Here is an 18,392-nt window from a genome sequence, read left to right on the forward strand (position 1 = left end):
GGAAACCCGTCTTTGTTCAGTCTCAGAAGCACGGCACGCCACTGCTGCTACCAAAGAGCAGCTTGCTTGTGGCACATCGTGCTGCAGCTTGGCTTAATCCTGGCTTGATACGCTTTTGAGATTTCATTGTTTCTCTATAATTAAGTGCTCTGGGGGAGCTGAAAGAAATGGCGAATTAGCAGGAGAGGGGGGAGTGGGGAGAGCAGGTGGTGATCGAACTGAAGAGAGCTGCCAGAGAAGTAGGAGCAGCAGAGAATTAAATGGGAGGAGTCTTGAGTTGGGATGATTCCCTGCCATGTGCCCAGAAGGATTTAGTTTGGGATTTCATTGCTGTTCAAATAATGCCGAACAGATCAGGACCCTGTAGGCTGGGGCATTTCCAAACAGCTAGTGAAAAGCAGTTTTTGCCCAGAAGCTCTAGTGATCATTGATCAGGCAGGCTCAAGGATTGGGAAGAAGCTGTAGCATACACAGTCCTGCTTTTAATTAGTCTGCATCTATTGTTTCTCATAGTCTTAAAAAAAAACACCAAACAACAACAAACATAAAGCCATTCTTTGTGTAGTCACTTTTATAAAACGCTGGACTTCATTGTTGTCTTGTGACAGATTTGGTCTATAGTAGTGCTATCATGTCTGGATTGTAAGAAACACTTCTGCCAGTTGTGCTTACACCAACTGGGTTTAACTGGCACAGAAACCTGGTATGTCATGATGTGGGGGGAAGCAGGTGTTATGCTGAAGTTGTTGAGTGTCTGAAATACCCAGAAGGAATTTTTGAGCACAGATACTCTTCTTAAGAATTGTGCAGGTAGCTTTAGAGAGGAAAATGTGCACTTCCCAACTAACTGAAGAGTGAAAAGGGTTGTGTGACAAGACAGTCCTCTGAGATGCACAGTCATAAATCTTTGCAGCATCTGGCTTGTGTTTTCAGCCTCTATTACAATGCACCAAGACTTCCAAAGAAAGAAATAATATTGGTGTTTTGAATGTGTCAGCAGCAACATTTCTTTTAGGATCTAACTCTTTTCAAAGGAATGATAGAGGCACAAATGTTTGTTTTTTTGTTCTGGCTTCCAAAGGCTACCAGCAGTGCTAGGAAATGCAAACTCACTTGTTTTGCCTTTTGTCACTACTCCTGCATGTGCTGCTGCCATTATTTTGAGTCACTTTGTGTTTCCACTTATCTCCCTCCAAACAAGCAGCAGAAAAATTTGGAGAAGCGGGTACAGGGAGGCAGAGAGGGGCAGGTCAGTGTAACCAGGATTCACAGTGTGTGGGAATATCTGTGCTGGGGCTACTGCTTTTGTGTTGGAGTCTTTCCTGTACCTGTGGGACAAAGCAACCATGGGGAGTGTATGTGGAGGTTTGCTTTTGGGATGTTTGTCCTGTGCTGCTTAATGTGTATTTCAGTGCTGCTCCTGGTAGTCTGGACAAACTCACCTGTCAAAATCCCTTCCTTTTGCCTTTTCTGAGTGGTTTTTGTTAATGTTTACCTAGACATAAAAAACATCATTTCCATCCTTTGCTCAGGACCCTGCTTATAGCACTCAAGCATTGTTCTCAGAGTTCCCTGTAAATATTCTTGCCCCTATTGCTGTACTTTTCTTCCACATAAGCTTCTTTTGGTAGCTTTGTTTTGCCCTCTGCTACAAGTAGTCTCTGAAAAATATATGTTCAAGTAATTAATGGCCTCAATCTTGAACTTCTTAAAAACCCATTTGCTTCATGAAATAGCACAGCTTTAGCAATATTGATGTTTTGTGTTCTGCACATTGCTGCCTTCTGCCCTTAAAACATAAATTCTTAAGTGCAGGGAACCAACTGGTGAGCTGAAGCTGTTGTCTAGGGTACAGTTGCAATGCCTTATAAAATGAAGTGAAGCTCCTGTAGCTCCACTGTAGCAGGTACTGGTTGAAGATCAGAGGAGCAGAGTCCCACAGTTCAGAGCTTTGTAATTGATTTCAGTGTGACTTTGGTTGGTGCAGTTTCCTTTATCTTTCAGGTCTGGATTACAAGCTTTTTCCCCACTAAGCAGTTTCTTTGAGTTTGGCTGTGACTTTGTGCAGCTTTCTGTGAGAAGACTATTGGTTGTGGTTGCAGGGAGCTTCAGTAGCCTTTGTTTGAAGATGAGATTGAATGTTTTTGCCCCCGGTTTATCTGAATGTACTAGAAAAATAGTAGTCTGCAAAAATGTTGTGCTTGACCTGTATTGTGGAATCTGAAAGTATTTTTTACAGTGTGAAGAAAAGAAGAATCTGTTGAAAAGTGTTTTATTCCAAAAAGCAGAAGAGCTGTTCTTGTCTCCATCATCCACTCAAAAGTAGTAAATGAGTTATATGTGGTGGGATAATGAACAAAATAGGGGAGGTTTTATTTTTAATAGCATTTTTTTTTAGTATTGGCAATAGGGAGCTCATGAGTTATTTTCCAGCTGTCCTACCCCTTTTTTATTAATTTGAATTCCTTTTCAGTGAAGTGTGTGAATAAGAGGAGCCAAGACCAGGGTAGAAAGTAAAGCAACAAGGTGTCCTGTTGATGAGATGTGAATGTTACAACTGTTTCCAGACGCCATCAAATAAGGGTTTAGCATCAGCTAGATTTTAAGTCTAGCTGTTGCAAACTCCTTTTTATAGCAAAGGTTATGATATTGCTGAGTGGTTGCAATCCCAAACTGTTATCCCTATGTCTAGCAGATGAACAAATGTACATTAAAAGAGGGTGTTTTTTCCCCTATCTGAATTTAAATGTTCTCTGGCTGTGATTTTTCAACCCAGACACCAAGGCAGTGGGCTACTACATGAGAATTAGAGTCGAACAGGCTTGAATGAAATCTACCTTGTGTTTTTGCATAAAATGAGGGGAGATGAAAACAGCAACCAGTACCTGAAAATATTTGAAAAATGTTGTTAGTGTTGGTAGGAAAGTGTGACTTGTTTTGATACTTTGGTGAAGACATCACATTACAGCCTGTCTTTTAAAAGCACACAAGAAGAATTAGTCTTCAGTTTTAAGTAAGCTGGAGTCTGGAGGTTTTTAATCTGCAGAGCTGTACTGATCCCTCATAAAGATCCATTTGTTTTTGCTCAGTTAGCCCAGTACTTCCATGTTGCAGCTGGAGTGATCTGCTGAGTTGCACAGAGTGGGGAGTGCCTGTGGGGTTGCCTTCCTGGGGTTTTCACCTGGCTCTGCTGTCTTTAATAACCAGCACTCCTAATTTTGTTGCCTGACATCCCTTCCTTTCTGCAGAGCTCCCCTAAGATGTTGCTAACTCTTTTTTCACCCGCAGGGAGTGGAGCGACTGCAGTGGTGCAGGCAGCCTTCTGCGCTCCAAAGAAGGAGAAGGTGGCAATTAAACGGATCAATCTTGAGAAGTGTCAGACAAGCATGGATGAACTCCTGGTATGTAATCAAAATTGTCTTGGGAATTGTATTCTGGTTAGTGTGCCTTAACCTTTCTTGAGGTAATGTGAATGTGAGGAAACATGACTGATTTCGCAAGAGGCAGTTCAGTTGTCCTGATTGTAGGACACAGTACATAGAATGTTAAAATGATCCAACTGTTGGAGAACTTCAGGCTATTTGTTTAGAGCTAAGCACTTGTATAATCCCATTGTTTTGAACGGAGCTAGTGTGCAAGTGTGAAGCTCAGCTGTGCTCACAAGAGCTCTGCATTTTGAGGGGGATCCAGAGCTGTGTGCTTCCAGAATTGTTAATATTTAAGGGAATCATTTTGCTTTCTCTTCCATTCCTGTAGTTCTTTAGTTCTTTTTTTCTTCTTCACCTGTAAAGAAAAAACAAACAAACAACAACAACAAACTAGCTGCTCTTCCTCACCTCTTTCTGGTACTGTTACCAGCAAGGGATCGCTCTGGCAAGCTGCCATGTGGAAACCTCAACTAACTCTGAGCTCAGGACAAGAGATAGTCCTTTGGAGCTGTAATTGTAATTTTCTTCTGCTATTTGCCTCTTTTCTCAGGATTTTCTCAATGGAAAACAGCTTTGGGCAGATAGCCAGAAAACTTTCTCACCTGGCTTGTATGTTGATGGGCTGCTTTGTGTTCTCCTTTCTGTGTGTGTGAGCTGGTTTCTGTGTGAGCGAAATCTGTAGTACTGCAGTTGTCACATCCACCTCACATGTGGAAGGTCCCTGGATTTAAGCCAGGCAGAAACAGGCATACCTGTGAACATTGAGGGGTCTTTGCTGAAGGTGAGAAAACTTCCTTTGGAGCTGTAATTGTAATTTTCTTCTGCTATTTGCCTCTTTTCTCAGGATTTTCTCAATGGAAAACAGCTTTGGGCAGATAGCCAGAAAACTTTCTCACCTGGCTTGTATGTTGATGGGCTGCTTTGTGTTCTCCTTTCTGTGTGTGTGAGCTGGTTTCTGTGTGAGCGAAATCTGTAGTACTGCAGTTGTCACATCCACCTCACATGTGGAAGGTCCCTGGATTTAAGCCAGGCAGAAACAGGCATACCTGTGAACATTGAGGGGTCTTTGCTGAAGGTGAGAAAACTTCCTTGAGTAGAACTTCCTATAGTAAATATTGGCTGGCAGGGGTTGAGGAATGGTGAGGAGATGAGGCCATGTACCACCTCTCATTTTAAAACAACTCTCTAGGGGCTTTCCACCTGCGTTTTGACAGCCCTGACGTGTTAACTTGGGCACTTTTTTTTTGCCGATTGCAATTAGAAAGTTAAAAAATGCAGGAGTCCTACACTAGTACAATATTCAGCAGGGCACTTGAACCATGGTTCCCGTTTAAATCTAGTGACTAATGCTGTTTTTATCATTATAGGTATCTGCAAATCTGCTCTTATAAGGAGGAAAGGCTCCATCCAAGCTATCACATTTTAGCATGCCTGTGAAAGGTTGCATGTAGGACACTTAAGATGGCCTGTGTTCAAATCCTCTTATGGTTCGTGCCAGTGTAGGATTTAGAGATCTCTTCCCTTTTCACAGTCAGTCTTTGTGTCCTGGTATCAACCCTTTGCACTCTTCAGTCTTTTTTTGAGGCTTGTCCATACTTCTCTGCCTCAGTTGTGTTCCTAACTGTATTGTCATGATGCAGTAATTGAGATTGCTAGTGTTTGAGTGATTGCCAATTACAGCTAAAAGGTTAGGTTCAGAAAGATGCTGTGGAGACTTGGCATGTAATTTTAGATAAGTACTTCTAATTGCATATTTTAAATCTCTGGCTGACTCGTTCCACACAATGATTTTTCTTGTTATGGGTAGGACTGCAATGAATTGCTGTTGTCAGCTCCCTTAAGCTTCCAATTTTGTGGCCAGATCTAGTGCTGGTCCCTCTGGAGGCTTGTGTCTGTAGTGAAGGCAGATGTTTGTCTTGACATCATGTGTCAAATACTGTTCATTAATGTCAGGGATGAAGACAGGAATTTGAAGTCTTCCCATACCTGCTGTCAGTAAACAGACTTCTCATGACTTGTCTTGTAGCATTTTATAGATGACAACACAGGCATTAATGGCTCCAACTGATGAACTTGGACATGGCCTATAAAAATTAACTGCTTTAATAGTGAGATATTAGGCCAGGAGGCTGTGCAAAAATGGAGAGATTGACCTGACAATTAACTGTTCTCCAACCAAAGCCCACCAGTCCCTTCTCAGAAGTCATGTTTCAGGCTGCACAATACTGAAGATTTTATTCTAATTGTTTCATACAGATTCTTTAGGAGGGTAAGGCCTTCCCTTTCAGCCTTGGATGTGGTAGTTGGTGGGTGATTCTCCTTTTCTATGTACTCCAGAGAGCAGATGCATAGCCTAATCTTTGAAATAAGCCTTTGTGCTGTGCCTTTAGTTGTGCTCCCAAAGTTTGTAGACCCTCTAGGTAACTTGTGCATGATTTGAAGAGCATAGGTAAGTGATTAGTGCCTGAGAGTTCAGAGGAAAGAGGAAGAATCAGGCTCTGAGTGATTTTGGGATAATTGCTCCCTAAACAAGTTCTTGCCTGGACCTGTGGCAGTTGAGCTTTACTTACCAGATTTAAGCTGATCTCTTAATCATTTTTGAAAGCTCTTTAAAAGTGCAACTATAGGTATTCTTGAAGTTTAAATCATGCAGAAATGGAGGAGGGAAGAAGATGGTTCTGAGCTGTAGTAGCTTCATGGGGCACTGGTTGCCAAGGTAGACACACGAAAAATTTTTTTCCTGGGTCTGTTCTAAATTTGTAAGCTTATAGGATGTCAGTTCCCAGTGTGAGAGCTGAAATGATGCAAGTTCCTGAATTTCCTGCTGATTTCCCTACTCTGTCCCCTAAGCTTCCCTACTTTTTATCATCTCCATATTTGCTTCAAAGGAAATATTCTCAACCATTTCAGACTTGTAGTCTCGCTTCATGGCAGTTTCCTTGATCAGTTTTATTACCTTTTTGAGCAACTACTTCTTATTGCAAGATCATTCTTTTCTTCAAAAAAAAAAACGCAAACAAAAACCACCACAAAAAAAACCCCCACACCCAAACCCCAAAATCAAAGTCCTTTAGATAACAGTGGTTTTAAGAAGCAAGTGCAAAGATAAATGCGATTAGTTTATACTGGGCTAAATTATCTCTTTTCTTTGCCTTATTCTCTCCCCTGATACAGTTAAAAGCATCAACTTGGGCTTTTATTAGATCGATTATCCTTCTGCTGTGCTGAAGGTGTCTGAGCACAGTAGTCAGCTTAGGGTAAACTTTTATGTATTGCCCAGGGACAGGGAATCTGGGAGCACCTCCTGGCCTGTGGAGATGCCATGCTTCAGGTGATTAAGTGGTATGATTCATTAAGGGTATTGATCTTGATCCTTGTATCTCAACGTATGCTTGAGTGCTGTGGGTGGTTAGGGATAACCTGCACACCTTTGCAGGTGCTATATGACATTCTAGCTTAATGCAATGGATTCATTTATTGCTGCTATAGAGTATGGAAACGTAAGAAGGACCAAATATGTTGCTACGGGAGCAAACCAGGTCGAGGCAGTTCAGCTCTTCATCAGGAGTGATAATTGCTGTTAAGAATGTAGAGTGGCAGGAGTAATGCAATTCAGAGATGTGGCTTTTTCTAGCCCAGCTATTGAATTAGGTGATGTTAGTCAGGAATTTATTTAAGTGCTTGATTTTTATCTTTTTCCCTGTATGTTCTTGAATGCTCGCAGATTTTTCCTAGAAGGAAAAAAATGTACAATGTAGTTTATAGTGGTTCTTGCTCACCAGTGTAACTGGAAGTGGAATGTGTGGAGAGGTTGTCAAATGCAGCATTGTCTACAGTTGGTCTTGGACTTGGTTGTTTGTTATTGAAGTTCCACTTCTTACTTGTCTTGCAACCCACAGTAGTTAAACTTATGCAGCATTTTGGTGTGTCCTTGAAAACATTCCACTCTTGTGGTGTACTTCATTTTTGGACACTGTTCCCTGTCTTCTTTTGCTCTTGCCTCTCCTGTGCTCTGTGGGATGCTGCTTGTGTTGCTACTGTTGCCAATCCTTGAAACCATGGTAGAACATCTGCCTCAAGATAACCATGCTTCAAGCTTTGATCTTACATGTTTCCTTGTTTTAAAGAATTATTTATAAATGACCTTAAATCTCTCCTCTGTCCAGCAAACTTTGTTTTCATGCAATTAAAACTGATTTAGCTTTATTTCATCTAGGTGGGTTTTTTTTCCTCCGTGCTTTGAGTGTAGTGGATGGTATGGGTTGTTCACTGGGCAGTTAGTAGGGAAGTTGAAAAACAAAGTAGAACATAAGCTATGGGATATTTTGCATTGGGCTTTGCCAGCTGGGGAGAACTTCTGTGTTCAGTTCCTAGGTGATTCAGCAGGAGACAAGTTCAGGAAAGAGCACGTGGTGTTGCTGCTTCTAGGAAGATACTCCAAACTCTTCCTAGTCCAGAGACTAGACCATCCCTGGATGTATTTAAGGGTCATTTGGATATGGTGTTGCTGGATATGGTTTAGGGGAGAACTTTGTAGGGTAGGCATGATGGTTGGACTTGGTGATCCCAAGCAGCATTTCCAACCTGAGTAGTTGTATGATTCTATGACTGATGGAGCTGTGTCTGATAGGTCTGCATATAAGAGGACTGAAGTGAAGGTACTACTCGTCCACTGCTGTGATCAGAGGGCAGTTACGGAAGCTGAGGAACCAAGTGTAACTGCAATAAAAAGAAATGTCCTTTTGAATTTCATGGAATTAACCTGGGGAGCTTGCTGCCAATAATATGGAGATCAAACATTGCGTGAGATTAAATAAATCAACCTATACTTGAGAAGGTTAAATTAGATAGGATTTAAAAAAAGGATTATGAACTCCCCTGGTTTAAAGCATAAGCCAACTGTTAACTGCCCAGGCTTAGTCAGAAGTCCTCCCTCTGGGCAGATAATTGTGTAACTGCTTGTTACAGGGTTTTACACCTTCTTTTGAAGACTTGGACAGGATATTGAACTGGCTTTGATCTGACAGAGCAGTTCCTACAAGTGAATTACCCAGTCTATAAGGTTGTTGGGAACAAAGCAGCAGACTGCTGTAGATATAGTACAGGTGTGTCATCCATGCCTGTCATCTTATGGGAATTTCCATTATAATTAAATTTCCAGTCCTGTGGATCTTTATGCTTGCTCCAGGGGAAGAAGTCCCCAAGTATCAGTGCCAGAGAGTCTCATATATAATGGGTGCCTTCTGCATGGTTACTTGATATGTCATGTTATGTGTTTCTTGCGTGATGGGATTTGAGCTTTACAAAAGACTTTAATCTATGGTGGTTGCAACTTCATTGTATTGCTTTTCAAAGCAGCAACAACAGAAATCTTAATTACTGTGCTGGTCACAGAGTTTTTTTTAAAGTTCCATATGAACATGAGGATTACTGCTGGGTGAAATACTGAATGTAGGATGTCTCCCTTCACTTGGACTGGATGAGCATGGGAAGGTGGATGTAAATAACTTCAGAGAGTTTCCAGTTGACTGCATGGACTCACCACAAATTTTAAATGTTGAGCTGTAAGCGCTGGTTATTGAGCTGAACAACCACAAGGGTCAGCAATATGTTAATTGGCAAAGTGGGTAAAGTTGGCTTCATTTTTATCTGTGAGATGAGTCAGTCGCTTGCCTATTTGCTTCATGGCTGAAACCAAGATTAAATGGGTGTGTATTAATTGTTCTACCATAACAGTTTAAATATCTTCTTCCTTCAGTACATTGTCACTAATACTGCAGGGCCTTGACAGGGAGAGCAACCACTGAGTGATGCCTAAAAACAGCCATTGAAATGGGCAGCTGCTGAATGATTTGCCATGGGGGTTGTTTGTGCCCATCACCTAAAATGAATTTGTGGAGGAAAACTTCTTAGCCCTTTCAGAATAATTTCTTTTCCACTGTTGCTCTCTGGATGGGCTAATCTAAACCCTTTTAAACTGTGCCAGTCTTATCTCCTGTAGCCACATCTTGAGGTAAGGATCTGAACTGGATCATCAGACCATGGAAAATGGATGATCATCTCTGATTTTGAGCTCTGTGCTCTTTCCTCATCTCCTTCCAGAAAAGCTTCTCATGTTGATTGTGGTAAGGGAACATGGAATTTTTTTATGTGAAGTTTGAAAAAGGGAATTAATATTCTCAATTTGACAGCCATTTAGTTAAACCATTAGAATTTCACTTCGAGCAAAATTTGAACACTTATGACTGCCTGTAGAACCAGAGTTCTAAATCCTGCTTTGAAAGGATGAAGAAGAGCTTTAATGCCTTGTGCCTGGAGATTTCAGCAAAGAGATTAAGTTCTTTGCCAGCCATAGTTGGAGCATTGGTCCTTCCTATTGAAGGGGGAGATCACATCTGACCTGCTTTGATTTTTATTTCCACTCCCCCCCCCAGGCATGCTTTCCCTCCCCAGTTCTCTCATGGTTGTGATTGCCTTCAGACAGGGTAGCCAAGTTGACAGCCTTCTTCTGGATCCCTCTGCAGTTGCAGGTAACCACAGAAGGTTGCTGCTGCTGTTGGATCTCTTTGAGTTCCATGTCAACATGTAGGAAGTGCAAGTAAATAATTATTTTAATCCTTGTATTTGAAAGCAAGTGTCTTTGCTACATGCCTCAGGGACAGATAAACAGGAGAGTACAAGGTGATGATGTGAACAGAAAATACCAGTAAGAAAGTTCAGCCTAGTAGCTTAAACTTACCTTCTTTGTGTCTTTGCTCCTGTTAATGCAAACTTCAGTTGTATGTCAGTGAGCAAATAAACCTACTTTCAAAATAGCAGATCTCCAGAAGTATGTCTGACTTGCATGAGACTAATAGGTTTCTTACAATTCTAAATTATACTTCACAGCAGTTTTATTAGTATTTCACAGGCCTTGAAATGCTTCTTTTATTGCCCACAGAAGTGCTGAAAACATTCATTAGAACCCTTAATGGAAGACACAGAGGCCTTTATAGCTTATCCCAGTCTTTTTGCTTTTGGTATTTGACAGTACAGATATTTTTAATATCTAGCCTGGGGTGAGTATGTAACCAGTCTCCAAACCATTGCTTGTGTCTAGACATGTGTTTGTCAGTAATTCATTCTCCATAGCTGAGCAGAAGGCAGTGTAATTTATGGATCCTGAAATGGGGAATTGGCGGCAAGGTTGAGCCTCATAACTGAAGCCATCAAGCGTGGGGGTGTCTGTACACCAGCAACTGGATGGAAGGGCTGATCTGTGGCTGGTTTGAGGAGCTTGTACTAAGTGACCCAGGAATGTTGGCAGAGCAGGAGTAAAGCAATTTTTCCTAGCTTGTATATACAAGTTTCTGACTTGTATATAAAATTTTCTAACTTGTATATAAAAGCCCAGGTACTTTGTGGTGTTTAGCACTGTCATCATTACAAAGGTGTAGAATTTGCTGAGATTTTTATTAGGAGTCTTCCAATATAGTTTTGATGCTAGTGGAAGTGAAGGGAGCACAGTTGTAACTTGGTTAGTTCTTTTTGTGTAATTTGTGGATAGCAGTCTTGTTAGGGAGGAGGTGGGAAGAAGAAATCTTTGCTTTGACTGTTGTGTTTGGAGAGCAGCAAACTCTTTGAAAAACTGGAAATGGTATTGAAGCTGCACTTACTATACACAGGGAAAGACTATTGTTGCATTTTAATCCCCTCCTGCTCCCTCTTTCTCTAAGTATGCTTTTGAGCAGAGCTCCCTGGCGATGCTTGATTGGGATTCCTGCTGTAGCTACAGCTCTTCAGTCCTTGCATTTGTCCTGCTATAGCACACACTATTGCCTCTACAACAAAATTGGCTTGGTTTCAATTAAGGGAGGAAGCGTTTAAACCACAAAGCCCACTGTGATTTGCCACAATCGCTTAAAACAATTGTATGAGTTGAGCCTCCAGGATGTTGGTCTCCTCTGTGGGGGTGAAGAGGAGCAAAGCTTTGACGTAGCTGGTGAGAGATTAGCCTAGAAAACTACTGAAAATGGGGTGGGGATCTGTGGGTGAGACTCAATGTCCCCTGACTGCTGCTCTTATTGATAATAATGTAATAACACTGGAAATCATAGCTTCTGATGCAAATAATTGGAGCTGAGCTACAGTGTGTGAGAAATCGTTTAATCTGCCTGTGTTACACATCCACTGGTTGACAGAGGTGCTTAATTGCACAGATCATGTCTGTGACTTTTTTTTTTCCCTCTCTTTGCACACCAGAGCATATGACAGACTTGAGCTTTTTTTTTAAAAAAAAAAAAAAGAAACAAACTTGTTCTTCCCAGCCCAGGGAGCAGACTGGTAATAAAGGAAGAGGAAGTTCTTGGAAAATAATGAAATAGTAACTAAGCATCATGGAATGCTTGCAAAATGCTGTAGTGCAGAGCTGCTCCAATGGCAAAGATCTGATCCAGGTCTAGGCTCTTAAGTAAACGTGGTCCAGACTTTGTCTCACCATCTCCTGAATTCCAGTGGGATACATGAATATATATAAAATATAAAATGTTTGTATATATTTCTTGTACTACTCTCTTCATCTCCCAGGGAGCTGGCTCAAAATATTTTGAGTGGTCTAGCTAGGAAAAGATAAAAACAGCTCCCCTAGGTCATTTCTGCAAAGGGTATATTTTAGATAGGGCTGGTTGATATGATTATTAGCTAGTCAGCATCCTGCTTGCTTCTTCCTGTGTATGTGTGGTTTCTTTAAGTGTCAATCTGGGCACCTGAATTTGCTTACACGTTTAAAAGAAAAAAAAAAGTAAAATTAATTTAAAGCCTTAGGCTGAATGCTAATCGTGGGCTTAATGGCTGAGACAATGTCAGGTTTATGGATCCTTTAACTAGAGGCTCAGTCCAGTGCTCTGAACAAGTACAGAAACATCCAAGGGTAATTAAATGAGTTCAAAACTCTAAGCTTAGTGAGTTTTGGAAAGGTGGTGTGACTCAAGTGCTGCTCTTTCACAGACAGCAGCCCAGCCAGGTTTTGTGCAAAGTGCATGCCAGGGCACAAACCAATCACTGAGGCTGAGCTGTGTTATCCAGGGCCCCAGTTCCCATCCATCCCCTGGTAGAAATTTGGAGCAGGGGAGTAAAAAGACCATTTTTGTTGCCAGCTTTTATTGTTGAGGGTTTTTCTGCATTGCAAAGAAACCTAATTAGAAGGCATTAGAAAACTCCAGAGGTGCTGATTTATTTCCTTTTTGAAAAATAGTTTGACACAAGTGTTTGAAAGGAAGGGATCTGGAGCTGTCAGAGTAAGCAGAGGATATTGTTTCAGGCTGTATTTATTTTCACAGAGTAGTTTTTAGTCAAGGAGTGTGCTACACCAAGACAAATAGCCTAGTCCCTACTTTTCAAATATCCTTTCCTGTTTAGAAGGATTTTTCTTTAATCTGCTTGTTGGAGTTTTCCTGGAAAGTCAATGCCTCTTCTTGGGAAGCAGAAAGAGGAACCAATTGTGTTTGATTCCTCAAATGCACCTATTCCCTGAAAAGCAGTATTAAAGTGGATAAATCAACATTAGCATGTTTCTTTGTCACTGTGATTGCCAGCTAAAGGCTTGCCAAGAGGGAAGCAGTGTGCCTTTACTCTATGCCCAGGCACAAGCAAAGCTTTGTACATGAGCAGGAGAATATGCTGCATCTTCGGGGCATTCTAGACATGGCCAAGCCCCTAAACCTTCTTGGAGCCTTCTCTTGTACTTCATTGTACTGGGGAGGAAAGGATCAGGGTGTGAAGGATCTTCTCTTGTGTGCTTGGGGTTATGGGGCTCAGCTGAGTCAGTGGATGGGGAGGGGGCTGACAGTGAGCAGTGAGTAAACCCTTGTAAAGTAAGTGGCATCCATATGTTCAGTGAATGATTTTCTTAGTTGAGAGCAGAAGTTCAGGATGCCAAGGGTGGAGTAGGAGTGTCTGACATGGGTTGATGTTGCAGGGTTCAAATGGAAAGGTTTAGGGGCTTGGCTGCAGCTGCCAGCTTGGCAGAAGCACAAAGGCCCAGCTGGATGTAGTGCAGGGTGCCAGGCTTGGCTTAGTGGACAGCTTTTGTCTAAGGGTAAACTGGGAGGCTTTCTGTCCAAACTGGTGATTTGTGCTTGCATAATGAAAAATCAGTCCATGTTGTCTGTGGTGGTGTTCCCCCCATAACCTGGAAAACCTCAACACTTGACCTATAACCAAATCTAATATGAATCACAGTCAAGACTCAAACAACTTATCTGATCACTTTGCAAATTTACTTTGTAGTAACTAACCACTTTCTCATGACAAACTGGTTTCCCTTTTCTTCCACTATGAGAAAAGATATAGCTATGCTTTCTGCCTTCAATCTGCTTGAGCTAAGCCATCTGCTTTCCTGCTGGGAAGAAACATTAGGAATAAGAAGCCTTTTCTTCCCAGACGCAAATATTTCCCTTTCTCATCCAAATTATAGTCCTCAACTGATTAAGCATCTGTTGTATAAAGTCTCATTGAAAAGAGGAGTGTCATGAACTTCTTAGGTTACAAACTGGTGTGAATGTTGGTGTATACTATGTTGTAGATGCATGGAAGTGTTTTGATTGTGACCATTGTGTTGCCCTTGCCCCAACAGCTTTTTGGTCAACTTTGTTTCTTTTTCTAGACAAATAGGAAGAGCACCCTAAAATACTTTTTGGGCCTATTATGATTCAGGCTGAATGTTAAAGAATATGTCTGGATTTTCTGTGTTTAGCTTCTAGTTATCCTTTTTCTTTGCACTTTCTTCAAACGTGTTTCAAGGAAGATAATTTCTGTGTCTGAGAAACAATAATCACTGGGTCCAACTGCTAACGCTTTATTTTTTCTCTACAGAAAGAAATTCAAGCCATGAGTCAGTGCCATCACCCCAACATTGTATCTTACTACACTTCATTTGTGGTGAAAGATGAGCTTTGGCTGGTGATGAAGTTACTTAGTGGAGGTGAGTGGTCCAATTTCTTTACCCTAAAAGGCAACATAAAAAGCTGTCTCCTTGTAACACCCTTTCCCTTGTTTTCCTCCTAAGCTTTCCACGTGAGAATTGAGACATTTGAATAATAATATTTAACTTTAATCCATTCCACTCAGAAATAACTTCACATGCTATTTACATCAGTAGTGACACCTAATTACATGACTGTGCTAGCTTTTTTTCTCCCCCCTTATTGACAGTATTTCATAGAGTTCTATATGTATTTGCTGAATGACTCACTTGAGTATTTGAAAACTGGAGCATATGATTTCAGACATTGATAAGAGAAACTTCAGTGCAGACATAGTTGTTAAAACCATCCTAAACTTCCAGGAAGTAGCTCACTGTTGTCTTCTCAAATAATGGATCTGAAATGATGCTTCTCAGGTCATTGTTAATAAAAGTTTCTTTATCTTGCTCTGTAAGCCTAGGATAAGCTTGATTTTGAACTAGAGGGATGTGCAACTAACTCCACTGAGCTCAGGCGTTTCCACTAGCTTTATTGTGAGAATTGCAGCTGCTCTTGCAAGTCCCATTCCTTCACCTTTTTCTCACTTGCAGCTTGGAGGCCTGCATGGTGCTAATGGCTTGTTAGTAACCAGCTAATCTCCTGATATTTTAACTTATTTATGTATATGCTACACTTGTGAGAAATATTAAATCACCTCTATTTTGGGCAGAGCTACTCCTAGAATGTCAGTATGGCCTAGTATGGCCTTAAAAAGCAGGAGAAGATGAGTGTGGGTGCAGCTTGATTTGTGTAGTGTCATTGTTCAGGTCACCACCTAGTTAACAGAGAGCCAGGGAAACATACCTCTTTCTGGCTTTATTTGCTCAGAAACTGGAGAAACAGCTTTTTTCTCTTGTGAGAGAGAGAAAGTTTGAAAACTTCTTATCAGTAATGCTTGTTTGATGTCATCATATTTTCCAGGATCCTTGTTTACGTTACAGTTGAGACAAGAAAGGGAATCAAGTTCTGGTTGATAACACAGAAGACTGTTACTAAATCTTAGGCCTGTATTCAGGGAGTCTTGATTTTCCTGGCACCCTAGTGAAAAGGAATTGAAATCTGAAAAAAATCCAACTGTTTTCTTGCATTTAGAAAAAAAATTCTTGACTTCCCTGTTCTTGGCTTAATAGTAAGGCCTGTAAAATGTGAGAAGATGATGTGGAAAAATCTGGCTAAACCTGCTGGCTTTTACCACAAGAGCTCAACAATGACCATAGAACACATGTCTTTGAAGATCATCTGTAGAGAATTTTAGCAGTTCTCTTGGGGGCAATCAAATTTTATGCCAACTTAAGTCAGTCTTAAAGGGTTTGTAATGTCTCATGTGCTCATGTGTCATTAAGCAATCCCCTCTCTTGGAGGGACACATAACAGGTCATTAAAGATACAATTGCCCTTTTTGTGTCAAAGAATCCCCTACCAGCTTAGTGCAAGCCGTTTTGCTGTGTGTATAAAAGTGTGTCTTTGGGGAGTTGAAGAAATAACATGAAGAAATGACATTTCAGGGGTGCAGGAGTGGCAGCAGCAGTGTTCTGTGTATCTTTCAGGAGAGCACACAACCCCTTTGAAGAAAATGCACAGCTGCATTAGTATTTTCACAGCAGTTTTCTGTCAGAACAAAGTCAGGATTGGACTTATAGTTTTAACTCCAAATATTGCTTCTGTTTGTGCTAATTTTTGTGTGGTTTGTTTTTTTGGTGTAAAACTGGAAAAAAAAAATCAGACTATCTTGTTATTATCAAGGTACCACAAATGTAAAAGCCAGACTGGAAAATGTCTAGGAAAATAATAATGGCTTCAGAACCAGCCACTTGGTGGTGTGAATGATGACCTGTTTATCATTTAATATTCACACTGAATGGGCTTTTACATTATCCAGACTGGTAATTGACCCTTCTGCAGCTTTGGCATTAAGTGGGGTACTTTCAGTGAAGTAGTGCTAAGACTTAAAACCATAGAATCATAGAATGGTTTGGGTTGGAAGAGACTTTAAAGATCATTTAGTTCCAACCCCTCTGCATGGGCAGGGACACATCCCACTAGACCAGATTGCTCAAGGCCCCATCCAGCCTGCCCTTCAACACTGCCAGGGGTGGGACAGCCACAACCTCCCTGGGCAACCTGTTCCAGCATCTCACCACCCTCACAGGAAAGAACCCTTTCCTAATGTCCAACCTGAATCTCCCCTCTTTAAGCCTCAAACCATTGCCCCATGTCCTCCCACTACACACCAGTGTAAAAAGCCCTACCCTAGCTTTCTTGTAGGTCCCTTCAGATATTGGAAAGTTGCTCTAAGGTCAGCACGGAGCCTCTTCTTCTCTAGGCTGAACAACCCCAACTTCCTCAGCCTGTCTTCATAGCAGAGCTGCTCCAGCCCTCTGATCATCTTTGTGGCCCTCCTCTGGACATGCACAAGGAGTTCTATGTCCTTCTTATGTTGGGGACTCCAGAACTGGACACAAGCCTCCAGGTGGGGTCTCACCAGAGCAGAGTAAAGGGGGAGAATCACTTCTTGACCCACTGGCCGTGCTGCTTTTGATGCAGGCCAGGACACAGTTGCTTTCTGGGCTTCATGTGCACATTGACAGCTCATGTTAAGGACATCTCAGTGCTGCTTTACTCTGTTGCATATGTTGAAGACTCGAGTCATGCAATAAGTGTATTCTTTCCCCCATAGCATTTCTATGAGCCAATGTTAAATTTTCTCACTTGAAATAAAACATTTGGGGATGGGAACAATTGCTAAAATAGACAAAAAGACTTTTAGAGAATGACTTGTCACTACTTTTTATGCAGGAAGGTACCTTGAAAGGTATTTTTCAGCTGTTTATACTGTTTTCATGGCTGTATTTTGGAGATCTCATTTTAGTTCTTGTAGGCAAATTCTACAGGATAATCTTGAGGATGGGTGAAGAAACTTGTGCATCAGAGCCTTCTGACTGAAGGGCTTTTTCATTGACTTTTAATGAGACTATTTCCCGTTGTTTTTAGGCTGAGTGATTTATGTAACAAGAGACACTGTAAAAACTGCTTCTCATTCCTTTCAGCTTACTACTTATCAGTAATAAACGGGTTGGTTTTGTAGTCATCTGTTGTCTGGTGGGACAAATAATTATTTGGGTTTCTCAACAGGAAAAACCTTTGTGCTGCTTTTATAAACCAGAAAGGAGGAGGAAAAAAATAACAGGGTGCAGGCTGACTTCTTTATTCTATCTAGCTATTCAGAGAGCATGGTCTGAGATTTGTACATCCCAATAAGTCTATGTCAAATCTGTTTTGATGTCCATTCTGTATCTTGTTTGTGGCTTTTGTACTTGAGTATCTCTTCTGGGTAAAAATTCAGGCTCTTAATGCTTCTCTTCCATTAATATCAGTGTATGTTTGCATGTGTCTTCAGGCTGAAAATAGTTTTAATTTCAGCTTAAACTGACCTTATTACCTTGATAAACAACTGACAAGACAGACCAGTCTCTCATGCAAACCTGTTGTTCTAAGTACAATTTATTTTCTGGTTGTAGAAATTTTGTTGAAATCTTAACCTAGTCACATGTGCAAGTATTTTAGAAATGTCTCTGAGGGAAGATTCTCTAAATCCATGAGAGTATTGTTGGATGACAGTGCTGTGCTCCTCTGAGCAGCCCACCAGTGCCCTCAAAGGCAGTTTAATTTCCTTGCTGGCTTGTTGCTGAAACAGAACCTTTTGTTTCTACTTGACAAATACTGTGTTGGTAGGAGATACCATTTTCCACCTCTGAAAGTCGTCAGCAATGAGGAGGTGATGAACTGCTGAGCTGTTGGGGAGTAACACACAACTGCTGATCTGCATCAGAGCCAAATCTGAGGTTGAAGCTTTTGCTGAAAGCAGTTTGAACTGGCAGATTGGGCACTGAAGCAGATGTAGAGCGTAGATAGTGCTGATGGCATAAATGTGGCTGTGATGATATCCAGCTGGTAGTGACAAGAG

The 18,392-nt window shown here is 41.2% G+C and overlaps 1 protein-coding gene across 3 annotated transcripts in view; it reads left to right on the plus strand.

Moving 5' to 3' along the window:
- OXSR1 (oxidative stress responsive kinase 1) overlaps positions 1-18,392 on the plus strand; it is a 92,225-nt gene that overhangs the window by 16,133 nt on the left and 57,700 nt on the right. For all 3 annotated transcript variants that reach the window (XM_051612536.1, XM_051612537.1, XM_051612538.1), the window contains exons 2-3: positions 3,289-3,401; positions 14,280-14,388. In XM_051612536.1, the coding sequence (XP_051468496.1) occupies positions 3,289-3,401; positions 14,280-14,388 (222 nt within the window). The remainder of the gene's footprint in view (positions 1-3,288; positions 3,402-14,279; positions 14,389-18,392) is intronic.

Source organism: Apus apus, chromosome 2 (genome assembly GCF_020740795.1).
Source record: "Apus apus isolate bApuApu2 chromosome 2, bApuApu2.pri.cur, whole genome shotgun sequence".
Classification (NCBI taxonomy): domain Eukaryota; kingdom Metazoa; phylum Chordata; class Aves; order Apodiformes; family Apodidae; genus Apus; species Apus apus.